The sequence below is a fragment of the Anguilla rostrata genome, chromosome 5 (genome assembly GCF_018555375.3).
Source record: "Anguilla rostrata isolate EN2019 chromosome 5, ASM1855537v3, whole genome shotgun sequence".
Taxonomy (NCBI): domain Eukaryota; kingdom Metazoa; phylum Chordata; class Actinopteri; order Anguilliformes; family Anguillidae; genus Anguilla; species Anguilla rostrata.
The window spans coordinates 6,169,657-6,196,633 of record NC_057937.1 but is presented as its reverse complement, the minus strand read 5'-3'; the positions used below and the strand labels follow the sequence as shown (position 1 = coordinate 6,196,633).

The following is a 26,977-nucleotide window of genomic DNA, read 5'->3' as shown; positions in this document are numbered from 1 at the left end:
AATCTTGATCAGCCCTTGTTGTGCACCCCAGTAATAAACTATGGAAGGAAAGCAGATCATCATTACAAAGACGATACTGTGTGAATCGACATTGGCCAAAGTCAGCGTTTGGATTCCACTTAACCAATTAATTGGTTCACTGAGTTCATCACCTGCCCAGGTGTTTCCAGTCAGGTGTGTAACCTATATATGCCTAAACACGTGCATTAAACTCTAGTCTGAAGGCTCTTGCTGCTGTGTGGTGGTAGGTGTTAGATAGCTAGTTTCTGGATTTGAGAGCTCCATGTTCTTATATTCTAAACTAAAGTTTTTCCCCAACATGGATTTGTCTGTTTAAGAAAAGGGTTTTTAAATGCAATGCCTCCAGTAAGCCATGTAGCTTTGAGCTTCACCCTTCCGAATGTTTAGCATTCGAGGAAGACCAGGGCTGCCAGACGGGAAGCCTCCATGCAGGTCAAAGCTCTGTGCTGTGGGAGAGCGCTCCTTTTCATGAACCTTGGGACTGTAGCTGGGCTTGGCCTGCTGCTTTTTGAACTGGCACATCTCCTGCGATGAAGACACATTATGTACACCTATGCAACGGAGTTCAGAAGTACCTTGTTTATTCCTGCTTATATTTTGCCAGTCAGTCAGACTGTCCTTGTTTATGCTGGAAAAACTGGCAGCAGTTGATTGCAGAGTTGAGAGTTGAGTAGCAGCTGGAAAATGGCAGATCCCGTGGCTCTAAAGTACCAGAGCAGCAGAACCTGCCCCCTGCACCTCCTAAACCATACCCTAGGGGGGGGGGAAATGTGCTGGCTGGGTGGCTGGAGGGGTATATTTTACCCCGAAATATGGGGATATTGAAAAGGGGAAACGAAATAAAAACCTGAGTTAAGTTTTGGTTTCCTTTTTGGTATTTTTCCATGAGCAGTGCTGATGAATACTGGACTTTAAGCAGGCTCAGGAACCACAGTCATTCTGTGTGTGCCAACAGAAAGAAAGGCTTGTGGGACATCAAAACGAACCCACAACATTCAAGTTCTGTGCCACGGATACTCGGTGCAATATTTGCTCTAAATCCAAAGAATGCTCCCTCCCGCGACAGAAGCCGATTCACACACGCGATACAGCGCGACACAAACCGCAGTCTGAACCAAGTGTTGAGCTTAGGTCCCAACTTCTCAATAAGGAAATCCTGCCAATTACTACAGGTAGCAAGACCCTTTACTCATCAATAGGCAGTTGTGTGTCTCGCTGACTAAGATTGTACTTTTTGTGTTTGTTCTCTGCTGTACCTCGTAATTGGTCGAAAGTGGACCGATCTGGGGGGGGGGTCACTGTTTTTACCTTTGGTCTGTGGCTGCAGTGATTTACCCCAGGCAGGCTGTAATAAAACGGGGCTGACAGGGTAAAATGGGGCTGTGGGGTGGGGGGGGCTTGCTGTGTCCCAGCCTCAGAGGGGCACCTTGGTTTGGGCGAAGGGGGCGGGTTCAGTTTGGGCCCGGCTCCCGAGGGGAGAGGGCTGAGTCAGACACGCCGCGGCAGGACGCTGACGTCGCTCGATAATCCGCAGTTCACCGAGCGTCGGCACGGCAACCTTCATTACCGTCACACCTGTCCTTCCCAGGCCAGTGCGCGCTGTGGAACAGACCTGTCTCACCAAACGGCCGGGCGTCGCCACAGCCCAAACCAGCTCGTCTGTAGTTCTCTACCCACTCCTGTGATTCCTGCAAGCTCACATTGAGGAAAACAGCCCACTGTCTAAAGAAAGACAGCCAAACTACCAGGGTCCACTCTGCACCCCAACTTATTTTGCCTGTACCCAAACTTTCCCTGCCTCTAACACAACTCACCATGTCTATACCAAAAGTTACTGTCTGTGTTTATCGGGTTAATTATTCTACATTACTACATTCGTGCATTTACTAATTTTAAGTATATGCTTGTGGACCAGAGCCAAGGAACGTGGATTTCAAAAACAATTTTATTAATCGCACACACATAATATGTACAGGTGTACACACACAAAAGTTAACTACAAGTGATTGCAGTTTATTAAGCTTCTTAAACAGGAATGTGTAAAAAAAAAAAAAAAAACTTTTCTTCTTGGCACGGTTCAGGTGCTGCAGTCTGATTGGCTGACACGGCGCTAGGTCAGGGCCCAGCTCCTCTGCACTCCAATAACTCTTCTCTCTGCTGGTTTTTTCTCTCTCTTTCTTTCTCTCTCTCTCTCTCACACACACTCAGGCACATTCTCTCACACTGTCTGTCTCGCAAATACACACACATTCACACATTCTCTCACACACACACTCTCTCACACACACTCCCCCTGTCTGTCTCACACAGTGTGTCTATCTCTGTCTCACACACTCATGCACATTCTCTGTCTGTCTCTCACACACGCTCACTCTCATAAACACTCAGGCTCTCTAGCTCAAACACACTCACACACGCAAGTTCTTTCACAGTCTCTCTATGTCACTCTCACACACACACAGGCTCTCTAGCTCAAACACACTCACACACACACACACGCTCTCTAGCTCAAACACACTCACACACGCACGTTCTTTCACACAATCTCTCTATGTCACTCTCACACACACACAGGCTCTCTAGCTCAAACACACTCACACGTGCACGTTCTTTCACACAGTCTCTCTATGTCTCTCTCACTCACTCCCAGGCTCTCTAAATCAAGCACACTCATGCGCTCTCTCTCTGAAATGCTGAAATGCTGCTCAGTGGCTGCTGCTGCTGATCAGCTCCATCACCCTCATTTGAGCTGGAGGACAACCTGTCAGAGAGAGCGAGAGGGAAAGAGAGGGAGGGAGATGGTGAATGGAGGACAGAAGTGGGCTAATACTTCAGGAGAGCGGGAAGGGAGGGAGGGGGTAACACCTCCTCTGCTTAGCCTTATACGCCCCTTCACTTCCCCAGGGAATTTGAGCTCCTACCCATCACCCACTACACAGTGGTACAATAAGCTCATAACCACCAGCTGACAGCTCCCCCTCCCCCCTCCTCCAAACACCAGCAGACCGCACACAGCCTTGTTACATTCACACATTTTTGTCAACGCCAGGAAAAGAAATAACTGACGAGCCACACAAGGTCTTGAGAGACGTTTATTGTTGCTGCAGGCTGACAGCTGTAACCGTGGAGACTAGCAGCGCCCCCTGGTGGCGCTCTCTCCGCACACGGAAGGCTGTGACTCTGCATTCGTCAAAAGGCAGGTTTAGGTGCCATAGCAACCAGAGGTGTGCGCCTGTGTGCAGCAACCGAGGAGCCGACCTCAGATGATCCCGGAGGTGTGTGTGTGTGTGTGTGTGTGTGTGTGTGCGTGCGTGTGAGAGTGTGTGTGTGCAGCTGACTCCAGATTAGCTCGAGCTCTGACGTCTCGTCATCTCATCAGGAGAAACCTGCAAATTTCACACGGTCGCTGTCGCAGGAACGAGTCTGTGGAACAGCACTGAGGGTGGGTGCACCAGCAACAGGGAGAGGTGAGGTGGAGAGAGGAGGTGACAGAGGGAGGAGAGGTGGAGAGAGGGGGGACAGAGGGAGGAGAGGTGGAGAGAGGGGGGGACAGAGGGAGGAGAGGTGGAGAGAAGAGAGGACAGAGGGTGGAGAGGTGGAGAGATAGAGAGAGGACGTGACTGAGGGAGGAGAGGACATGGAAGATGAATATAATGACAGTGCTGAATTTCTCAGAATAAATGATCCAGGTGTGTTTAGTGTCAGTCAGTCCCTTACAGTCAAAAGCCCAAACCCTTCACCACCCCGGGCACCCCCTCTTTAATGCTTTCAAAAGTGTTCTGGGGTTCAGGTGGAAGTGTTTTACCTCTGGGCAAATGGAGCTTTTCATTCCTGCGAATGGTTTCCTACTTTCCTCTTGAAGAGATCAATGGTGGCCATTGATATTTTGCCCATAGTAATAGCCTCCATACATCATCCCGGTCTCGCACCATCTCCCACCAAAATTCTCTCGATCTCGAACCCACCGCGCGGTAAGACCGTAATCATCACCGACGCGGTGGCAGGGCCAGGGCCGGACTGCCGGAGTCTGATGCTGTTTTTAATTGCTAGAGATGCCCAGCCAACCATCCAGCACAACTTCCTGTTCCCCACCGGGGGACTTCCTGTGCTGTGACAACAGCAAACACGGAATGTCCGTGGGAATTCTCGATCGATCTACAGCGCTCTAACGCCAGCGTAACACTCCACTACATGCATTCAGCAGACACTGGGCACTAAGACACCCATTCAACAGATGGGTTCACACAGAAATCTGTAAAGACAAGATGTGTAGCTGTTTTGTTCTGTTTCAATACCTTATTGGCCAAGTGTAACAAGACACCGTATTGATTTAGTGTAACCCAGTACCTTATTGGCCAAGTGTAACAAGATAGCATATTGATTTAGTGTAACACAGTACCTTACTGGCCGGGTGTAATAAGACACCGTATTGATTTAGTGTAACACAGTACCTTATTGGCTGAGTGTAACAAGACACTGTATTGATTTAGTGTAACACAGTACCTTATTGGCCAAGTGTAATAAGATACTGTATTGATTTAGTGTAACACAGTACCTTATTGGCTGCCTCTAAGGAGTTGATGAGGGTCTGCAGCTCCTCACGGTTCAGCTCGAGGGCCACAGGCTTGAGCACGCCTCCCTGCTTCACATCCAGACTCAGGCTCAGCAGCGCCATCTGCAGGGAGGAGATCTTGTCGCTGGACAGGGCCAACTGCAAGAGAGACAGAGTAGAGAGGTCAGTGTGTGTTCAAGAGCACAGTGTTCAGTGCCCATGTTTGTGAGCACAGCGTTCAGTGTGTGCGTTCACATGGGCACAGCGTTCAGTGTGTGTGTTCACATGGGCACAGCGTTCAGTGTGTGTGTTCTTTGACTTGGTGCAGCTTAGTTTATAGTGGGCCGCGATCTGCATGAGTAGGCCTCAGCAGAACAAATGATCGTTTATTTATAAATCGTTTTTAGAAAAAACCGTTCAGCCTCCCGGTTGTTCTGCATCAGCGACGGCACACGGAGCGCAGTGTACCGGCCCCGCGGGGCCCCAGAACGCTGTGTGAGTGAACGGGCGCTCGTCACACATGGCAAAACGTAATGAGTTTTCATTCGTTACCGCACTTCTTTGAAACCGAGCCATAAATCTCCCATAAAGCTCTAAGCCCTCTCCAAGCCTCGGCCTCTGAAATAAAAGACGCTCGCACGCACCTCCAAACAAATTAAAATGGCCACCACCCCTGAAATGAAAAAGAAATGACCGCGGCCAGGCGAGAGTCCGGCCTTGTGCCATTATGGGCACCAAAAACACCAAAAAACTCAAATTAACAGGTCCCCCTTTACCAAAGAGAACTTTTCAAACTCCTTAAAAAAAATTTAAAAAGAAACTCCCAACATCCTTCACACTAAGTGGGGAAAATCACAGCTTCTTGATGAACAGGAGAACATTAAAAAGTCAGAGGGATTCGCGGGGTTTCGCGATGGCGCGGTAATTAGCGAGGATCGGAATTCAGCTTCAGCACCAGCAGAATCCACTCTAATTAGAGTGCACCCCCCAGGCCATTTCTAAAAAGTTCACATGAGATTTCTCTCCCTCCAAAGCGCGCTACTCAAAGACAAGCCTCTCCAGCACTTGTGTAATACCCTGAATTGAACTCTGTTAATATGCCTGACCATGGCTGTGTCAAAGACAAGATGCCAATTTGTGCACCTCAGCTTCAACAGCTGATGTTAATCACATATTTGTGTGATATTCAGTTAATCTCTAAATCCGATAAACTGAGCGCACATTAGCTTGCATAAGCTTGCAGTTCATCTTGTGATAATATGGACAGCCACAGCAAACCTTATGGCCAGAGCTCCAAATAACAAATTCACGCAGATCAATTGCATTTAGCTTGCCTACAAATTGATTTTGGTGCCACTGATTTTGGGACAGCCCGGCTGTGACCCACCATGGCTAACAGGTGGGAGATGGGTGTCTGGATTGGTACCTTGATCTGCCAGTCAAAGTCCTGGAGCTGGGCAGAGGACACGGCATTGGTCCGCTCCACCAGGGCCTGCCGAAGCTCCTCCCCCCTGCCCTTCAGACACGCCAGGACAGCCTCGCGATGTCCGCCGCCCAGATCCGCCAGCGACTCCTGCACCTGTACGCACACACACGCGTGTACATGTCAACACACACACGTGTACATGTCCACGCACACACACAGGCACACAAACAGCACACGCAAGCACACACAGGCACATAGACACACACATTTTATCCTATATCCCTTGTGTGCAAAAAGGTGCTCAAAGTGTGGTATAGCGGAGACAGGAAGTGATGTAACTCACCTCTTCGTCAGAGCACTTCTTCCCCACCGCGAAGCGGAAGAACGAGGAGAGGCCGTCCAGAATCTCCATCCACTCAGTCAGGCTCCAGACGTTCCCATAATCCCCGAACCGAGGAGGGTCCCGCCCACATACCCCATCCACCACTCTGTGGAGGAACTGAGAGAGAGAGAGAACGAATGAGCGAAAGACAGAGGGAGAGCGAAAGACAGAGGTCTCCTATTTTATACCATACCATACTGTTCTATGTTGTTGAGTACTGAACTATTTCACAGGGAATAGTTGCATTTAGAATCTGCGCTTCAGTTATGTTATGCTCTTTAAAGTACCTTCTCCTTGTTATGAATCTGAAAACAGAACCCACTCCTCAGTCTCTCGCACCTGCAGCCGGTCTCCCCATCACGCCTGAACTCCCACGGGCCCGCCCCAGCAGGGTGACCCCCCTCGCCCGTCCCGCCGGATCACTCCAAATAATTCCCGGCACCTGTGCTCAGCTGCCAATCAGCCCCCTAAAGGTGCGTCTGCAAGTTCTCCTCCCATCACCCCCCTCCCGACTTTGGGACGTTTGCAGTCTCTAAGCTCAGTGACCTCAGGACGTTTACAGTCTGTAATCTCAGTGACCTTGAGAAGCTGACAGTCTCCAAGGTCAGTGATCTCGGCACATTTACTGTCTCTACGCTCAGTGACCTCAGGACGTTTACAGTCTCTAAGGTCAGCCACCTCGAGACATTTACAGTCTCCAAGCTAGGCAAAACTGGGACATTTACAGCCTCTACGCTGGGTGACCTCAGGATGTGCAGTACCCGGTCCTGCAGACAAATGAGTTTTTGTCTTTATTCCTCGTGGTCCCTCTAGCAATCAGGATGGCAAAATGACTCATCGGTTTAACCTTGTTTTTGTTTAGTGCCAAAAAAAAAAAAACAACAAGACTCCAGTAGGGAGGAGATTTGGATTACACGGCAGAGGTGTTGGCCTAAAAGGGTAACTTTTTAGTCTTAAGAAGAAAGCAAAGCATTTTCTATACCTAAATATGTATAGATATCTGGGGAACTATCTTACCATGTGATCTGAGGAATTATCTTATTGGATGATCTGATGAATGATCTTACCACATGCCCTGAGAAACCATCTTACTGTGCGATCTGAGGAAGATCATTTTTAAGCACTGGAGCCTTGAAACTACCACTAGGTCCAAGTTTTGTCATTTTTGGTCCAGCAAGGCAGTCTTGTCCCGTGACTGTAGGATCCTTTTTGGATGTGAGACAGAGAACACTCAGACATTCCTCAGAACCCAGAGATATCACTCAGAACCCTCTGATGTTACTCAAAACCTTTCCAGATTAAATGTGTCCCCAGAACCCGGATGCGAGGCTGAGCTGCGATTTAAATGCAAGGCAAACTTTGGCGCCGCGCTAAACCTCACTAATACATTACACGGCTGTCAGACCCCCTCGCGCACACTGGTGTGATATAAGGCAGCGCTGCTCTCATTAATAAACGTTAGGCGCTGCCGCCTCGCAACGACATCTGGGAATGTTTTTATGATGATTTCGAGCGCCGTTTAGCGTATGCTAATGGTGGCTACGGCCTTGCGCGCGCATCTGCCACGGCTCTAGCGCGATTCTTTATCACTGGCGTGTCACCGGCTGCTCTGAACTGGAGCCTTGTCGCCGCCCTTGGGCCATGCCGATTATCTATAACTGCACTGTAACTCACTGGGAGTGAGGGGGACACATTCGCCGTAATAAGAGACCTCGCACATTAGCGGGTTTCATTTAATAGCGGCGGCTTTCGGTTGCGATGCGGTACTGAATAGAAACGGCTGAATCGCTGCACTTGAAATGTTTATTGTTTTATTTTTCTCCTGAAACATACTTCTCGCAACATTAACATTGTTATTGAAGGTCCCCAGCTCCCCCTAGTGGTTCACCTTTCTATCACACCTCACAATGGCTCTACAATGAACTTAAAAAAGGTTCAGGCCATCTAGACCACCTGAGCACGATGGGGCTAAAGATGCCCAGGATGTTCTATGAATTTCCATTAATTTTGTGCATTACAATGGTTCCCAATTCAGTCAACGTTTTTCCTTAACATAGACTCATAATTAAATACATTTTATTTCTCCCCCCACCCACCATTCTCAACCAAGGTTTAGCTGAAGGCCAAGTTAACCATAAAAAATGAACAGTTACATTTACTCATGAGTTGAAGTTGAGAATGCACATGGTGACTACATTTCCATCAAAGCACTTGATGTAGTGATAGTGGGATGAACTGGAAAACAGCAGGGTCTCTGTGACCTGTGTTCAGAAGCACAGATCTTCTGATGTTGCAAAAACTTTTTAGTCGCTCCAAACACCCTCCAAATGAAGCCGAAAACGCCACAGTGGAGATCCATTTAACCAAACTAATGGGATGATAAATGTCTCATGAGAGTGTAAAACAGTGAGCATACTTCCCAGTAAACTATCAAGGGAAGCTACTTCATTATAAGATCCTGACTTCAAGAAAATAAACGCAATGCTACACAGGGGGATGCACTACACACACCATAAGCGAGTAATAGCCAAGCATTTTATATTCCCTGGCTGCAATGACTTAATGCCAAAATAAGCTAACAATGCTGTCAGTAGTGCCAAATAAGTAAACTGGAATCGGGGAGTCACCGCTACCACGTTTTAACTGACGCTCTGGCTGTATTCCCGAGCATCATAATCAGTATTCCACCGGAGGCTCTACTGTCCAAAGGGGATAACCTTTTATGGAAGATTTCTCCCTTCTCTGTCATGAGCACAAATGGTCCTAAATGAGGGGGAAAAAATGTCCCTGTCATTTTTGTGGCCTCCTGAAGAAGAAAAATGTTGTACTATACACCTCAAATAACGCTACACTTTCTGGCTGTGGTCACATTACTATGCACAGCAGTTGTATTCGAGGAATATAAAAATAAACATGTTCTAAGCTGGGTGTGCATGTGGGAAAATACAATCTATATATATACTCCTCAACCACTAGAGGTCCTCTGTGGTATATATTGGTCTGCAAAATACAATTTAAAAAGAAATTATATGTGCACAGCAGTTATGTTTGATAGACGTAATAAATCTGTTTCAAGTGTTGCGAGTGTGTGTGTGTGTGTGCAGGTGTGGTGTGTGGGTATATGTGTGTGTATGCTGTGTATGTGTGCGTATGCCCACGCGTTGTGTGTGTGTTTGCGTGTATGCCCGCACATTGCATGTGTGTGTGTATTTCCTCATTTTTCCCCATCAGTCTCTGCTCTGAATTACTTAACTAATGCATCAGCGTAATTAATTCACTCAACATTTTTTACATTTCGGGTGGGTATAAATCACAGGCAAAGACTGAAGTTTTGCCAACTTTCTAATAGCATATTTCCGTCTTCAAGATGTACAGGGACACAGACAGTTACAAAGGTATTGCATCATCACAAATGATTATTATTTCAGTCATTATTGCCACATTAGTCATTCATGTGAATGCTCCTCCTATTCAGAATGACCTACAATCCTGTCTCAGGGAAAAAGACTATGCCACAGAATAGAGAGTAACACGTCAGTGACAGAGTGTGTAAAACAGTGAAAGAAAAAAGTAAAGACATGCACGTATGCAAACCTATCACCACGACATTCAAATGATCCTGAGGAAACCGTGCGCTAAGCTCACAGCTGCTTGACGAAGAACACAAACGCTAGCATAAATGCACCACAGTTCAACACTGGTCTGCAACACTTCACTATACAGGTATGGGGAGGTGGGGGGGTGGGGGGGAGGTCAGCCATGAGAAAGGTATGTTACTGCCAATGGTAACTTGAACAGGTAGGCCTAAGCACAAATTATGCCAAAACGTGTCCTTAAATTTGTCTCACTGTTACTTTTCTGTGACAAAGATTTAAAAAAAAAAATTTTTAATGAGAGTAATCATCTGAAAGTCAGTGTGAAAGACTATTTTTTTTGTCTTCTAGTTGGACTGGTAGCAGGAAAGTGGGGGAGAAATCCTTCCAGTAAACCCTGCACGCCTGGTTTAAACGCCTGGCCTTCGCTGTGACTAAAATCGCTCCCGGACAGCTATGAACGGAATGAACCGTGTCTTCAGTGTCACACAGCCAGGCAAGTATGAAGTCCCTAAACCGGTTGAGTCTACCGTGGGGCGCTAAGGAACGAACGCCACACGCAGAACGGGGTCTGAGGGAACAGGTTGGGTAGCAGCCTAGCGCTAAACTCGAGAAGCCTGCTCAGCTGTACCCTTTCATAAACACCCTCATACATTCCAATAAATGATAAATGACATGAGAATTTTTGTGAGAATTGAAAGGAAACCTAGCCTGTGAAGGCTTATCATCCCGTGTGCTGTCTAGATAACATCCAGCATCGTGCCCTGCCTGATCTAGGTCATCCCAATGACTTCTCCATCTGCTTCGAATTCGGGTAAGCCAATGCATGCATTAATAACTCATTGTGAAAATAACATTAATATAATTTCTTATTATTATTATTATTGTTACTTAAGTTTATTTGTATCAGCATAACACCTAGCCTACTGAGAGAAGCCAATGAGAATAGGTGTAATGATTAGAAATACACCTTCTTTACAACTCTACCTTTGCAGAGCCTGAGAACAGCATGTTTTAAGCAGGCCTGTTTCTTCATAACAGGTTTGACACCTGAACTTATCCTTACCCGTACTTTTTTAAAGCCTATCCTTACAATGATATGATACTCCTCATTTGAGAACAGTATTCTACATGTATTCTGTGTGCTTTTTGCAGTAAAATATGTGTTCAACTTAACTAGATAATTGTTACCAGTCTCAATATTAACATATGATACTGAAAAGCATTTTATGTTACCTGCCAACCAGGTCAGCCAACAACCAATATCAAACTGTTTAGCGTTTGTTTACACATTTGTAGGTTGTTGTGGTGTATTAATTTCAAACACATTTTAGTAAAACGTGATTATTTTGCGTTCGAAATTAGCATCCATTTCTAAATAAGATTGGGGCCTCAATCAACATGCCAATACGAACCCCTTATGCACCCATCGCACATTAATATCAGCGATACCTGTTCAGCTACATTAAAGTTAAAGATCTCTTTTGTTAGATATGCTAACTAACGCCGTGAGAAAGTGTCTGCAGTTGGAAAAATCACGATCCGTGATAATCACCACTTCTGTTATGCTCAGTAAAATTACTGTATGTATATTAAAGTGCAGAACTGTGTACTTACTTTTGGACATTCCGTTACAGGCAGTTTTTCAAGTAATTTAATCATAATTCCTGTTAAATAATTCCAGCCCTTTCCGGAACATCAACAGGGAAGCTCGTGTACGTCAGCTGACAAGTACATGAAGTCATGTGATTTGGCTTCTGAGATAATTAAGAGTAGAAAGAAACTCGTAGTTCCGTTCTGTTTCACGTAGAGTTCCGGCCTGAACATAACGTTTTCTGTTCAAGATCAGGTGGGTAGCCTATAATGGAAGTAAATCTCTAGCAACGATGATAAAATATTTGGTTACGTCTTGTTGCTACGGCTGTATGGTTACAAATGTAATACAATTTGATATAGACGCATTTGTTTGTCCTTTTAATCAACCGGCGACCTGAATTTACAAAAATGATGACAATTATTTAGTGTCAGTAGGCTTACATTCAATACTAGGGTTGAATGTCTCTCCAAAATGCAATCAGACCAAGTTACTAAACTTACTAATTAAAGTACGGTCTATGTAGCGGTTTTTCTGTCTATTCCAGTAGGCTAGGAAAGATTTTGCATTTCAATAGTTTACGGATGAATAATAAAATAAAATAAACTCATGTTCATTTGAACTGATTTTAGCCTACTGGATAGATATGGCAAATAGAGCTTGTCCTTGCATCTTGCTAATTACAAGTTGTGCGATGGGCGACGTCCTCGGAACACCGAATGGTAACATGACCACTGTTTATGAGCTTTCAGGTAGGGAAACTGAGAACTGTTAGACGCGTTTTTGCAGCGCACACGTGATTTCGGTTGCAAGGAGGAGGACAGAAAGTGCAGCTTCCTTTGTTTTGCTGAACTGCTTGCTAACGTTGCATATAGCGAATTGGTGGAATTCAGTCGCGTTGCTAGGTATGGTGAAGGCGTTCGTCCAGATGGGGTTGATCGCAAGGCGCTAAATACAATCTTGATTTACATGGACATAAGGTAAGACCATATACCACGCAATAGACCAGCAGTCATCCAAAATGTTGTGATTTTTTTTTGCTTTCATAAAATTAAACCGGTTATCTGTTTCCGGTTCTGCATATATTCGCACGCGTTACGCCTGCATTTCTGAGGGTCTTCTGCGGTTGCGGTTTCAAGCGGTTACATTAAAAAATAACATTGAAAACACACGAATGAATACGCCCTGTGGAATCTCACATGTAAACTGTAAACAGACAATAAAGTGAGTTTGTTGGCTACTGTAGTACAACCATAGCTAATTCTTAATACGAGGTCCCCCATGCGGAAAGTAACACCTGTTTTCATCCGTTTAAAATTCTCAATATGTACTCCCATTTCATACGCGCAGTTTTTAATTTGAGAGGGATGTGTTCTCGACCATGTGAACTCAGTCAGTGCAGGCTGTGTAAGAGACCAGTGGGGGTTGCAGATTTTACTTAAACTGATTAGTTTGGCCACCTCCGAAAACTGTTCGAAACTGAACCGATATTTAAGATAATGGGAAAGAGGAATTTTGAGATGGCTGTTTACAAGAAAAAAAATGCCACCGGACCTGTTTGATTTCACGGGCAGCTATTTGCACAAGGGTGAAATGACCCACTAATCATTTTATTGTGCCATGATTTACCGCACTCATTGGGCTAGGTAGGCTACTGTATCATATAACTTTGAATAAGTGGTTGACCAACTGTGACCTTGTGCAACTAGAGCAACACAACTCTTTTATTAGCGTACTTACTGGTCTCAAAGTAAGTTGAGGACAGATGGGGAGGTGGTAGTTTTGTTTGTCATTATCTACACTTGTAACCTTTTAAACCAGACTTCAAAAGATATGAATGCTCTTTTGTAAGATCTGTAATATCGTATTAGTAGTGTATGAGTACTTGCATTAAGTTCCAAAGGGTCAGCAGAGGGCAAAACTATTTTGTTTACTGTCCTTGTCACTTGGAAATAGCTTTGGTCTTTTTTCCCCCCGATTTGACTCTCATAATTATGGGCAACCCGTGTTTACGCACGCATCAGTTTTTAGTGAGCACTGTGTTAAGTGTGAAGTAATGAAAGGAATTCTAAGTGCATTTGACTAGAGATGATGCAGGATCATTTGAGGTTCTCTGTGTTTTTGCACTGTAGCATTCGGCTAGGGGTGGCTGGGTGTCTGGGTTTTTGAGGTATGAGGGGTTTTTTTTAGGTCTGAGGTTTATCTCTCAAATGGCAGCCAGTTTTGGCCCTCGGAAAAAGGTCTGTGGCACTTCCTGCCTTCTGGTAAGTAAAGTTAGGCCTATGTGCTTAAATGCCACAACGCTCCACAAACAAGCAGATACTGCGACCGTCCGGTACTTGAGCCTGATACCCCTTCATTAAGTATGCAGACAGCACACATCCAAGGCTGTTCTCTCGGTAAAGACAGTCCTCAGATAGTACGCAGAGCCGAGCGCTGTTACGCGACCTTGAATGTCGTCAGCTCGGGTGAACGCTTTGGATCATGGGATCACAACGGAGTGTTTGGTAGCGTAACATAGGCCTAATTGTCAGGGCAGCGTTTTCCAAACTTTTCCCTTCCGTGGCCCGTAAAGAATGTGAGCTGTGTAAGTCATTCTAAAGAAGAGCATCTGGTAAAGGCCCACATAGTATTCTAGCCTAAACCTTAAAATGAATGGCATTCATTAAAAAAAAAACAACATCACAAACAAAATAAATACAGTTCAAGTTCCCTGAAATGCAGCTAAGTAGCCTGACCTGGTTGAAGTTGTGTACCTTTATCCAGTCTCAGAAGGCAGAAAAATTATTTGAAGGCTTAAAAGTCAAATGATAACCCAAGATTTACAGGGGAACAAAAGAAACAAGCAACATCCTTTTTCTCTATAGAACCAGTAGAAATGCTAAAATGTGCTACTGTGCGGAAGTGCCGCTGAAAGGTACTTAAAAGTGTTTTGATTGTGGCGATGCGTTTCTAAAGGAGCTGATCGTGTTCTCTGAGCAGTCTGTACCATTGCCTGGTACAGGCTGAATGTGCTGTTAGCTTCCCAGCATGCATCTCTCTTTCTCCCTCTCTCTTTCTTCCCCTCTCCCCCTGGTTAGGGTGGTATTTCACAGGAACGTTTCACCCTGGTGTGCAATTGCTGGGACCCAGATATGCCTCAACAAAGTCTCTGTGTTTGTGTGTCCTCCGTTATGCTCTCTCTCTCTCTTTCTGCCTCTCTCTCTCTCTTTCTCTATCTCTCTGTCTCTGTCTGTCTGTCTGTCTTTCTCTATCTCTCTGTCTCTGTCTGTCTGTCTGTCTGTCTCTCTCTCTGTCTCTCCCTCTCTCTGTCTTTCCCTCTCTCAAGTGTATCCTCGTATCAGTTTGTAATTTTCCAAATGAATGAAATGTGACCCTTCTGACTTTTTAATGTTTTTTTTTTGGACGTGTTTTGTAAATGCAGCCCATATTGTTACAGTTCTGCTTCTCAGAATGCTTTCTGTTTCGGTCCCCGCCCCCCCCCCCCAAAAAAAAGAGAAACAGATTAGGTTCTAAACAGAAACATTTCCTTTGCCGCATGATCGCTCACTGTTTAATGTGTTTCAGATCCTGACTGCCTTATTATTGCCTCTAAAACAATGGCTGGCCTGTTCTGGTGTATCTGTTCTTTGACTTGGTTATTTAAGAAATGTAAAATAAAAAGCACATACGTAAATGATAGCGTTTGTCCTTGCCCTATACTGGAAGCAATCTCGGCAGTTTGAAAAATCGCACCAGTACCTTGAGGGTTAATGGTTTGCGAAGTGTTAGAGAAATTCCCCTGCCGTGTTTTGCCTTCTCGTGAGACGTAGCCTTAGAGCGTACTGTAAGCCTGCCGAGAAGTGCTCTAATTTCACTTTGCCATGGCAACGGGCCTTTCTCGCTCGCGGCGTGTCACGGGGGCCCCACAGACGTCCCGCTGTCCACCGCACGAGCTCCGGTCCGGTTGCCACGGTGCCCTGACACCCGGGGCCGCATCGGTGACGGTGGGGGGGCGGGGTTGGGGGCAGCGGCTGAGACCTGTTGTGAACCGTACCCTGCTAGGCAGAGATTAGTCAGTCAAATAACCCCCCCCACACACACACCACAGGCCTTTATTTGTTGAGGCTTGCTTTTCTTCAGCCTTTCCCTGTCATCTGTTATGCAACTTCTGTGTCTCATCTAAGAACTCGATGCTTTCTAATGTGCGACAAAATGATAAAAACCAGGCTAAAACATTGAACAACATGGGTAAAGGGGTAAATGTTTCGTTTCGGTTGGCACTGGCTCTACCTATTTGTTCATGCATGGTTTTCATGAGGACAATGCAGGATTGTTCAGAAAAGGATAAACCAGGTGAATCATATCTGGAACAGGCGGACTAGCACTAGCTTAGTGATCCACATCACTGCTGCCTCGTCTAGTAATGGTGGCAGTTATGATGTTAATCGGAGATTGTGGGATTTCCGGGGGTCTGCGGTTGACGCAATAGCGAAGTACAGTCCGTTTTCCTGCCGTACGCAGAATTCTGGGCGTTGGCAGCAGTGTCCTGCCACTCTAAATAAATCCCTAAGCGTTGTGCTGTGAGATTCCTCCAGGTGTCCAGACAAAGGTGGAAGTCGGTTCCTGTCTTTTCATTAATCGCAATTTATTAAAAATGTATTATTCAGTTTTTAATTATACCGCATTGAATTTAATTAGAAGTTGTGTTTCTTTCATCCTTATTGTATTACAAGGGCACCAGTATGTTTGTTTTCTGAATTTTAGTCGTGTTTACGATAAAATTAACTAAAAGAAACTTCTCAGCAAATTTCTTCCAGAACGGTCAACTTAAATTTCCTTAACCCCCACATACGTGTGGTGGACTGGGAGAATTAAGTGTGGGTGGCAGGGGGGACGCAGGCATGTTTAAAATTTGTGTCTTTGTCTCCGCGTGGCCCTCTCAGGTGGGGAGCAGTGTGCTGAGCAGGACAGGCCAGAGGGGGGCGCTATGGAGCGACTGCGCCAGGTGCAGTGGAGGCTGCTCCCCTCGGAGTCGGGGCGTGGCTGGTACACGACCCCTCCGGTCCCCCCTAAAAGCGCGCCCGGTCCGGCGGACCCTCCGCTGCACAAGATCCCGGGCAAGCGGCGAATCGTCATCGCCCGGCACGGCCCCTACCACGACGAGTACCACGCCATCTCCAAGGGTTACCAGGGCAACGCCATCCGCACCACCAAGTACACCCTGATCAACTTCATCCCCATGAATCTGTTTGAGCAGTTCCACAGGTGAGCCCTCCATGCCTGGTGTAAGGGCCACATCAGCGCACACACACTCACTGACTCACCCAATCAGGCCAGGTGCTTGAAGGTGTGTTCCTCTCCACAGTACTGGGCAGAGACCGGGAGCACACACAGAGAGAGAAAGTTTTTGGCAGCACACTGAGAAATAAAACGCCACTCTAAAGTGGAGGAGCTGGGCAGCTCTGTTTTGCTTTCTTTTGTCTTTGTTTTTTTTATTATTTATCCCTGGAACCTGTGGAACCTGTGAGAGGAAAGGAGGAAGGGTGAAGGGGGAAGGGTGAAGGGTGTTCATTTATTTGTTTTTGTGTTGGTGTGGGTGTGCTCTCTCTCCATATGGGAAACTAGGGTGCGTACATGGAACTGCCACTTCTCCCCAAAGGCGTGACAATCAGGTTTTATTTAATATAGCGCCTTGCTGACTGTGGCACGTTTTGCATCGAGCCGAGCATGAGTCTAAAGTGACTCTGCGCGCCCTTGAACAGTGATTAAGCTGGACTGGGAAAAGTGGTGGTACTGAGAATGGAATGTCGCAAGTACACACAGAACTGGCCAAAAAAAAAAAGGTTAAGTAGATCAGCATTTTAAGTGAGACAAATTCACCCGAGTCCTCTGATCAGGGAAACGTTGACACGCCTGCCAGGCCACTCCCACCTGTATCCAGTAGCCACCTTACTGCTACCCCTACTACCTCTCCTTAAAGGGGCCTCCTCTTGAACCTGTCTCACCTGACACTGAGCATTTCACCTGGGATTATTAGCACTAGCTATGCTAAATCTACCACTGCAGCCCCTGACCCATCTGCTTCCCAATACTATTTTCCTTCTATCCATCTTACCCATAATATGGCATCTAACTTCATGTTGTAAGGTTATGAATTCACTACTATCTGTTATGACCCTGATGAATTGGCATCAGCGCTGTTTGTTGTCTAAACCTGTGTGTATGCGCTTGTGTAAGTGATTCTTGGTAAGAGCATCTGCTCTTATAAGACCTGCTCTTGTCTGCTTGTCCTGTGCCAAAATAAAGCATTTGCATGGATGCCAGGCGTTGCGCACGACTGGTCTGGTGCTCTTTAGTTCTGTCAGTATGCCAGACGGGCTGAATTTTATCAAACCTTTAAGCGCTCGAGTTCACAGATGAACAAGCTAATACTTGTCCTCAGCAGGGAAGTGCTTGTGAACAGGCCCTTTGCACTCATTTTGCTTCAGTTTTTTTATAGGTAGTTGGAACTCTGTGTCGGTTTTCATTTGCTTGCTTAAAGGGGAACATTTTTAAAAATGATCTGACAATGTTGGTTGGCAACAATTGTATCATAGGCCTCCTCCTACGTGTGATTGGTAGAGAGACCGGCACGCCTGATTGGGCGATATCATGTGTGTGCGTGATAGGTATTCTGACAACTTTATCTAACTCAAACAATCACTGTTTACCCGATTAAACGGATCAACGAAACAAAGCTGATTTCCATAGCTGCCGGTGAGAGCTTCAGATATAATCTGTAAACATAAAACATGCTCACGCACACACGCATATACACACTCACACACGCATGCCCACACATGCACATACTCGCACAGACCCATATACACACACGCGCACACACACACGCTCGCCCACATAGTTCCCATATATTTCTAGGAACATCAAGCACCAACGTGTTCTCATGAAGCAAGGGCAGAACTTGAAGTCCCATCAGTTTGGTCTGATCAATGACACCGATACAATATTAAGTCAGTTTTTTCATAAATTTCAGTCTCACTGTGTACATGTCTGTTCAACACTCAACACTCAAAACTCGAAGAGCTAATTTCTCATTTGGGGACGCCCAGTGAAGTGGATCATTTTGAGGTTCATTGAAAAAAAAAAAAAAAAAAAATCTCTACTACTGTCAGGGATCCAATTGTGTGTCTGTGTTTGGTCATGTGACCCCCCCCAGGGCAGCCAATCTGTACTTCCTGTTCCTGGTGGTGCTGAACTGGGTCCCAGTGGTGGAGGCCTTCCAGAAGGAGATCACCATGATCCCCCTGCTGGTGGTGCTCACCGTCATCGCCTTCAAGGACGCCCTGGAGGACTACCGCCGGTACCGCTTTGACAAGAAGATCAACAACCTCGTCGTCAAGGTGTACAGCGGGTGAGCCCCATTTGCCTTTCGTTTAAACAGAAGGAGCCCCCAAACTACCCCCAACCCTCCCCCCCCCCCCAAAAAAAAAACACCACTGATCCAGAATCGGTGGTATGTTACTGGTGCTTCTGTAGTCGATTGAACCATGTTGTGCTGAAAAGAGGTGACTGACCCTGGATCAGCAATGGGGCGGGGGGGGGTTGGAGGGCATCCCATAAGTGTTCCGTGAGATCAGCACTACAAGTATGCTTTATCTCGCTCACTCACAGTAAAAATGGCTGTCCCTGAACCCACAGTACTAATACGCTCGTGTTCAAAGTGAAGACAAGGCAGACGTTAGCCTTCTCAGCCAGTTCGCAGTTCATCGAACCTTGGGCGCGTGATGTCGAGGCTGTGGGGCCCAGCCTCTGTTTCTGGGAGTACCTCGTGTTTTAAGGTCAGCCTGAAATGGGTGAAGTAAAGTGGTCGCGGGCCGGTTATGTTCCCCTGGGGCGTGCTGTCCAGGCTCCTTGTTCTCTTTCTTTGCTTATTCCTCTGCTTTTTCTGAGGTGAATATTCTGCAGAGCGCTGCTTGTAAAAGTAATACACACCAAAAGGTCCAAAGATAATTAAAACGCTTATTTTAGCTGTCTCGGAGGGAAATGAGCGCTTGTTTTTTTTTCAAGATGACTGACCCTGGGAAGCTTAGTGTATTATTTACTGATCTATTTTTATGTCAGTTAAATGTCCTTCCTTCTCAGCGGGAAGTTGTAAAAGTTGGACTTTGAGTTTGTGATGCAAGAGCGTACTGTCACTGCAAGCTAAGGAGGTGGCCAGTAGGTATTCAGGCACATTAGGTAACAAGGCGTTTCAGAAGACCGAGGCTTCGTGTGAAGTGGTGGGAGGGGGCAGAATCTTAGACAGAAACCTTTTTCAGCGCTAACCTAGAAAAAGAAACACTGGCCAACGGTGAGAAAATGGTGTGGAAGCCACACGGACAACATCTGCGCTCCTTACCGGAAAAAACGAGGAGAAATGTCCACTGAATTAACGCTGCTCGTTTTTCGTGACCTCTGAGCACCACATTCTTCCAGTAAGGGGTGCGAACGGGCGCACGTCACTGTGCCTTTAAGACACGCTTATCAGGAAGCGGGCTAGCCTACCGGGACGCTCTCTGACGTTTCTCCCGTATCCTGTGCGGACTCAATTTGGGAGCTGGCTGGACTACAGGCAGGGATCCGATGGATTACATTGAGACCTCCGGAGAGGGTTTGTAGCTTTGCGCGGTGCGACCCGTTTGACACGTCGCCATGGCGTCGGCGCTGAAGCTGAACACCTGGCCCTGGCGGAGGAAGTGGCCGTTTGCCAGGGAGAGCCGGCGGAGGAAGAGGAGGCTTGTGGTCTCCTCGCTGACCGAGGACGAGGAGCTGGGGGAGGCGCTGCGCTCGTACGCCGGCAACGAGATCACCACCACCAAGTACACCCCGCTGTCCTTCGTGCCACGGAACCTGTTCGAGCAGCTCCACCGCTTCGCCAACGTCTACTTCGTCTTCCTGGCCGCGCTGAACTTCGCGCCGGTGGTGAACGCCTTCCAGCCGCAGCTCGGGGTCATCCCCGTCGTGCTCGTGCTCGCCATCACCGCCGTGAAGGACCTCTACGAGGACCTCAGGAGGCTGAAGGCGGACAGAGCCGTCAATAACCGGTTATGTGATGTCTACAGCAGGTACCCCGCGCGCTGTAGCCCTGTGCGATGCGTATACGGCAGCTATGCCGGACATCATCGCGTAGCCTAGGACAGGGTTTCTCAAACTGTGGGTCGGGATCCACAATGGGTCACGGGAGTGTATGAGGTGGGTACCAGAATGAGTCTGTAGTGCACTAGGCTGTCCTAGTAGGCCTATGTGCATCTGACTGGTCCCTGAAAGGTACTAAAGTTCTAATTTGGCTCCAGATTTTCACGAAAGTGTTTCTAATTTGGATCTCGATATTGAAAAGTGTAAGAACCAGTGGGATATGAGGTCTGTAGCATGTACATCACACGTTTATGCAATAGCCTGGTATATGAGGTCTGTAGCGGGTATACCACGCAAACGTGTCAACCTAACGCCTGTTGTATGACATTTCCGATTCCATCATGCACATTTAGCACCTAAGAATGGATGGTGCATTATAGACGTAATGTTGCATATTATTCTCTTTTTTTCAGTAGGGTTTGTTTTGTCATTTAACCAGCTGGGATTTTCAGTGCCATTTCACCCATTTCATAATGTGTGACCTCATTGTGGACCTTTTACATCAGAATAATACGTCTATTATGTTCCAAATGGAAAGATTATTTCCACCCTCCCACCCCCTGTCATGTTTTTAATATGATTGCCTTCGGTCCATGAAGAAAGTGACACGAGATGAGTGTTCCACACTTGGGGCATTGTTACTTTCATTAACCTGATTGTTAGGGGCTCTTCAGAAACAGTAGGTGACTGTAACTGAAACCTGTACATGTTAGTCAGCTCTCTGTGACTGTTCAGTAACCACGGTACAATGCTCTCCCCTGGACCCTACCATAAGCTGACTTTAAAGGGAGTTCAAAGGTCGCCAGTTATTTATAACCGTAGCGCTATTGCGGAGCTCGCTCAATCTGTTCGTGAAAAGGTCTCGTCTTTGAACCCGCGCCATCAATAACGAGAGCGTGAACGCAAGAGCGCCCGTGTGTTTGCGTTATCTGTATATTTTATGGCTTTTGACGTGTGGGGGTTGGACCCCTGGAGCCTGCGTCTCGCACCTTCGGGCCTTGACGACCGATTTGCGAACGGCTCCGCGTCGACCCCGCCAGGCGCCGTTTCGCATGCGAGTTGTCACACGCGCTCGCGGCTCGCGGCGTCACGTGACTGGACAAACGTGTGTGTGTGTGTATACGAGAGCAAGCCACACTCACCCCGAGGGTGGTGGGGGGGTGTCTGTCCAGAGACAGGCCGCCACATGCATTAGGGCCCCATCTGAATACGCTGGATGTGCGTGAAATACCGTGGTTTTCGGTCGTGTCGAAAGCGGGCTCTTTTGGGGGGGGGTAAAGTCTGTTCACCTCTCGCCTGTCGCAGGAAGCAGCAGCGCTACGTGGACCAGCGCTGGAGGGACGTGCGCGTGGGGGACTTCGTCCGCCTCTCCTGCAACGAGATCATCCCCGCCGACATGGTGCTGCTCTACACCTCCGAGCCGGAGGGCGTCTGCCACATCGAGACCTCCAACCTGGACGGCGAGACCAACCTGAAGCAGAGGCAGGTGGTCCGCGGCCTGGCGGAGCAGGTGCGTGTGAACTTTGACCCCGAGCCTGCGTTTAAGGAGACGCCCTGAGAATGAGAGTGAGATTGTATGCGTGTGTTTTTTTTTTTTTTCTGTTTACTGAATATACTGTCATTATCACTGACCTTATGTTTGACCTTGTGATGCGACCTTGGGAAACTGGGCTCTGGAAAGGCGCTATATAAATAACATTATTATTGTTGTTGTTATTATTATTATTATTATTATTATCTGTGTGCTTATTTACCCTATGTCTCATGTCCACCAGGGTTTTGAAGGGACCCCAGAAAAGTTCACCAGTAAAATTGAATGTGAAGGCCCAAACAATGACCTGAACCGATTCCGTGGTTTCATGTGAGTTGACTGATCTTTCTTGGCTCTTTAGATTTGTAATCGAACAATTCACATGAGGTTAAAGTGCCAATTATCAGCTTTTATCAAAGGGTATTTTTATACATTTTGGTTTAACCATGTAGGGATTATAGTCTTTGTTCCAAACGCTATGGAGCTCACTATGTATATATAATTTTTTTGTTTTTGCCGACAGCTCCAGGTCTTGTGCAATATTCTTTTCACCTTTTTTTGGGGGGGTTACTAAAACGCAGAGTCACCGCGGGACAATTGTTACTTCTGAATTATGCGCCAGATTATATTTTATGTATCTCAGTCATATATTTTATTATTTCTGTCAGGTGCACCAAGCTGTGTCAGGGTGTGAAACTATGATTTGTGACCTCAAGGTTTCAGGTTGTGTCCTGTGTAGATCGGCCATTCCAGTAAACATTTCATTTGATGTGTCAGATTTGATCTATGATCCCTTTTCTGTTTATGTCTGTTTATAGTGGGTATCATTTCAAGTAATCCTGTTTTTTTTTTTTCCTTTTTTTTTTTTTTATAGGGAGCATTCCAATAAAGGGCGAGTGGGTTTGCACAGTGAGAACCTGCTACTGCGGAGCTGCACCATCCGTAACACAGAGACAGTGGTGGGGATTGTGGTTTATGCAGGTGAGGCCAGTGAACGGCTGCACCTTCTGACTGAATTTCAGGCTGACAGTTTGGACCTACAGGGAAAACTCAACAAGCCACACAAATTAGCTCCTTGAAAGGTTATAGTTTTATGTGTAATAATTATTTGTTAATAATAATTTTGTTAACCTTACAAACAGGGATTTTTAATCAGTACCTACAGGAAGTCAGGTCTCCTTTCACACCGAGTACTCTGCGATTACCAGATCATAAATGTGAACACCCTCTTCAAGTTAACTGCAGTCCTGCTCATGGTCAGTAAAATGCATTGAGTAACATTTGTCCCTGTGCTTTCATTTCACCGAATCATAAATTTATTTTCAAAATCAGAATCGCTTAATGTCCTGTCTCAAAGGCTAGCCTTGCCAGCCCCAAACAAGCCAATGTGCCACATGTTGCGTGAGTGGCTGTAAGACCTAATAGAAACTTAAAGGGTAAGAGACGCAACGGGAGGCAGCAGTTTTATATGGAGGATTGCCCCGCGTCTTCCCCGATGAGACGTCCTCACGCGCTTCCTCGAAATTCCTCCGCAGGCCACGAGACCAAGGCCATGAAGAACAACGGCGGCCTGCGGTACAAGCGCAGCAAGCTGGAGCGGCGGCTGAACGCGGACGTGCTCTGGAGCGTCGGGCTGCTCTTCGCCATGTGCCTGACCGCCGCCGTAGGTCAGCTCTCCTTTCCGCGAACGCCACGCCCACACGACCTCTAATTACTCCCCCCCGCGCCTGTTTCGGTAGTGCAGTAGTTCAAAAGGATCACTTCAAACGGAAGCTGCGTATATGATACTGCTATACTGCTGCCCGATATTCGCTATAAATATAAACAGGCTGTTGCTAGCGATAAGAGACTGCTTTTATTGGCTTTATGAAATAATTAGGGGGTTGATAGCTGGCTGAGTTATATTACTGTGGAGTAAATATGCTTTTCCCCGCTGTAGATTGCTTGAGAGGACACAAACGTGTTCCCTTTAGCCTAATCTCACCGCCTTTAAACTGCCACATCCTGCAGGCTAAACATGCGCTGTCCTTACCACTGGAATTTTGTTTGTAACCTACATTACGTTCCAGTCGTTTAGCAGATGCTCTTATTCAGCGTGCCTTCCCGTGATAGAGAAGATATGTGCTGTTGACTGATCGATGTGAGCAGTAGCACCAGACCTGCCAAACAACATCCCCAAGCCAACTTCACTAAAGCACTAGCTCAAGAACGAAACTACAAATTCTGAATGCACATTACATCCATAAATAATTTAATTACGTAAAACCACAAAAATACCCACACAGTTAAAATATAACATGTCATTTCCTGTGCTCTTTCGTTCCCTGTACATGCGTTCACATCAGGATTTCTTATCTTGTGTCGCATATTTCTTTGTCGATAAGCGGCCTGAGATCGTGTGAGAGGTGAGCGAGGGAGAGGGAGTGAGCGTGCTCGGTGCATGTTTGCGTTCCCCCCCGTGCGGAATGCAGAGAGAGACTGATGTGGTTGGGCGATAGTGGCAAACTCGGGGAAAGTGATTGAGTGGCCAATCCAAGCGTAAATCAGCCCAGTGCAAGGCTGAGTGCGTGCCTGGTGCGCTCGAAAATAAATCCCCCCCCCCACCCCCCCGGGGCCTGCTTTCGACAGCGATGGGAGGGAGCAACCGTGGAAATATTAGTATCTCTACCTTCCCCCCTCCCCCATGACTGACAGGGTGAAGATCTGCTTTACAGCAGTGACACACGTCTGTTACGCTGCCGAACATGGGGGGAGAGAAACTTCAAAGCGGCCGCGCCCTGTCACCATGACAACGCTCACACCACGCGCACCGTGTGCTGTTGAAGTCTTTTTTTTTTTTTTTTTGTTTCCCCAGAAAAGCTGAAATAAATGAGACATTGCAGTTAGATTCGTCTGATAAATTATGATTGGGCTGCTTTGTTCTAAACTTCCTCCCTCATTTCGTGGAGGAATGAGCAGTTCCTGAATCCTGGTAGATTGCTGTGGCGCTCAAAATGAATGCCTCATTATCAGAAACCAGTTTTCTCGGTGTCTGCGACTGCACAGAAGCCGCAAAACGCGCGTTTGCTGGCCGGTTGCTAAGGGACAGGGAGCGGCTCAGACGTCTGAGGGGAACTGGCAGTTCCCCTTTTATTTGTGTTGTTGAGGAAACTGCAGCAGGCGGAGATTGGTCCCGCGCAGCGACCGTTTCAGTTGCCCTCCCCCTCCCCTTTCATGTCTGGGAACAAATGAACACACTTCAAATGGGATTTTTGAAAAATTTCCCTGAACAACTGTGAAGTTATGAAAATATATATGAAGATACGCACCACTGCATGCAGTAGATTTTTGTGCAGATAGTATATTTTGCAGCTTCAGGAATTACATTTTTTAAATGGTTGAGGAAGAATTTGTGTTTAAAAACTTAATTAAACTGGAAAATTTTAAAAAGTTTAAAATTAAGAACACAGTAACTATCGAAGGCAAGCTACAGACTCTCCATGCATGACAGCAAATCAGTCTTCTTCAGGACTGTTACTGTCTGAGTTCTGGTGGCACAGCACCAAGGTCTTGAACCTGCAACACTATGGCCATAACTTTTCAACAAACCGCGCATCCATCTGCACTATGACACATCCAGATTCAGCATACCGGCATGTTTGTCAGATTTATTTGTGCTGATATGAGACTTCATTTTACCAGTAAATCTGGATGGGAGTGTACAAGAATTATGAGCTCTATACTGTCAGATGTCAAGATTGCTCCAGTCTCCTTTTTATTTGTATTTTTTGCAGTGTATGGGATTTTGAAATGTGTGGTGTGTAGGATTTTTAAAGTGCCTTGTGTCCGTTATTAAAAGTACGGTGTATGGGATTTTAAAGTGCGTTGTGTGGGTTTTCTAGGACACAGCCTATGGCTAATTGGCCTGAAGAACCAGGACCCCCCCTTTATGATTCCCGATGACACCTCCCCCGTGCTTGCTGGCTTCTACATGTTCTGGACCATGATCATTGTCCTGCAGGTAGCCGGCCTCCCTGATTGGCTCACGCAGTCAGCGATTGACAGCACACGTGCAAATATCGAAATTCGGTTGGTCACGAAGCCTCACTGTCCCTCACTGATTACACCGCCGTTGTTTTACGCCCCCGGTCAGGTGCTGATTCCGATCTCGCTCTACGTGTCCATCGAGATCGTGAAGCTGGGCCAGGTGTTCTTCATCCAGAACGACGTTGAGCTGTACAGCGAGACGCTGGACTCCACCGTGCAGTGCCGGGCTCTCAACATCACCGAGGACCTGGGCCAGATCCAGCACCTGTTCTCTGACAAGACCGGCACGCTCACCGAAAACAAGATGGTGTTCCGCCGGTGCTCCGTCGCCGGCGTGGAGTACCCCCACGAGGACAACGGTAACCCATCTCAAAACGCCCTGGCCTCCTTCACAGTTAATTACAAGAAAATTCGGGAAAAAATTATAAAAAGAAATTATGAATCAGTGTTGTTTTCTCAGCGCAATAGGAATCAGTGTTGATTTCCATCAGCGCTGTATGAAGAGTGTTGTTTTCCCTCAGCGCTGTATGAATCAGCATTGTTTTCCTTAGCGCTATATGAATCAGTGTTGTTTTCCTCAGCGCTGTATGAATCAGTGTTGTTTTCCTCAGCGCTGTATGAATCAGCGTTGTTTTCTTCAGCGCTGTATGAATCAGTGTTGTTTTCCTCAGCGCTGTATGAATCAGTGTTGTTTTT

General features: G+C 46.7%; 2 protein-coding genes and 1 long non-coding RNA gene across 7 annotated transcripts in view; 2 read left to right on the top strand and 1 right to left on the bottom strand.

The window, feature by feature from the left end:
* Window positions 1-231: 231 nt before the first annotated feature.
* On the top strand, window positions 232-2,603 carry LOC135254549 (uncharacterized). The gene is made up of 2 exons (XR_010329918.1): window positions 232-2,409; window positions 2,484-2,603. It is a non-coding gene; the product is annotated as an uncharacterized LOC135254549 (long non-coding RNA).
* Window positions 1,949-11,749, bottom strand: commd8 (COMM domain containing 8). The gene is made up of 5 exons (XM_064334800.1): window positions 11,592-11,749; window positions 6,343-6,498; window positions 6,000-6,152; window positions 4,577-4,732; window positions 1,949-2,782 (listed from the first exon to the last, which is right to left on the bottom strand). The coding sequence occupies exons 1-5, from the start codon at window positions 11,634-11,636 to the stop codon at window positions 2,762-2,764; spliced, it is 531 nt and encodes a 176-aa protein (XP_064190870.1). The 5' UTR covers window positions 11,637-11,749; the 3' UTR covers window positions 1,949-2,761.
* Window positions 10,746-26,977, top strand: part of atp10d (ATPase phospholipid transporting 10D) — a 28,503-nt gene continuing 12,271 nt past the window's right edge. The window contains exons 1-9 of one of the 5 annotated variants that reach the window (XM_064334791.1): window positions 10,746-10,788; window positions 16,494-16,815; window positions 18,767-18,961; window positions 22,030-22,234; window positions 22,500-22,585; window positions 23,130-23,236; window positions 23,791-23,922; window positions 26,137-26,255; window positions 26,388-26,640. In XM_064334791.1, the coding sequence (XP_064190861.1) occupies window positions 10,761-10,788; window positions 16,494-16,815; window positions 18,767-18,961; window positions 22,030-22,234; window positions 22,500-22,585; window positions 23,130-23,236; window positions 23,791-23,922; window positions 26,137-26,255; window positions 26,388-26,640 (1,447 nt within the window). In that variant the 5' untranslated portion in view covers window positions 10,746-10,760. Of the gene's footprint in view, window positions 10,789-11,695; window positions 11,824-11,952; window positions 12,321-12,352; window positions 12,549-16,493; window positions 16,816-18,766; window positions 18,962-19,640; window positions 20,655-22,029; window positions 22,235-22,499; window positions 22,586-23,129; window positions 23,237-23,790; window positions 23,923-26,136; window positions 26,256-26,387; window positions 26,641-26,977 lie in introns of those variants that run through there. The other 4 variants (XM_064334794.1, XM_064334790.1, XM_064334792.1 and 1 more) reach the window with 4 other exon arrangements.

Bases quoted from the DNA above. Each gene is read 5' to 3' on its own strand.
- commd8 (XM_064334800.1), bottom strand. From the start codon at position 11,636: ATGATTAAATTACTTGAAAAACTGCCTGTAACGGAATGTCCAAAA. The intron at 6,153-6,342 runs GTGAGTTACATC...GTGTGCGTACAG, and splicing joins AGAAGTGCTCTGACGAAGAG to GTGCAGGAGTCGCTGGCGGA. The intron at 4,733-5,999 runs GTACCAATCCAG...TCTCTCTTGCAG, and splicing joins ACTTTGACTGGCAGATCAAG to TTGGCCCTGTCCAGCGACAA.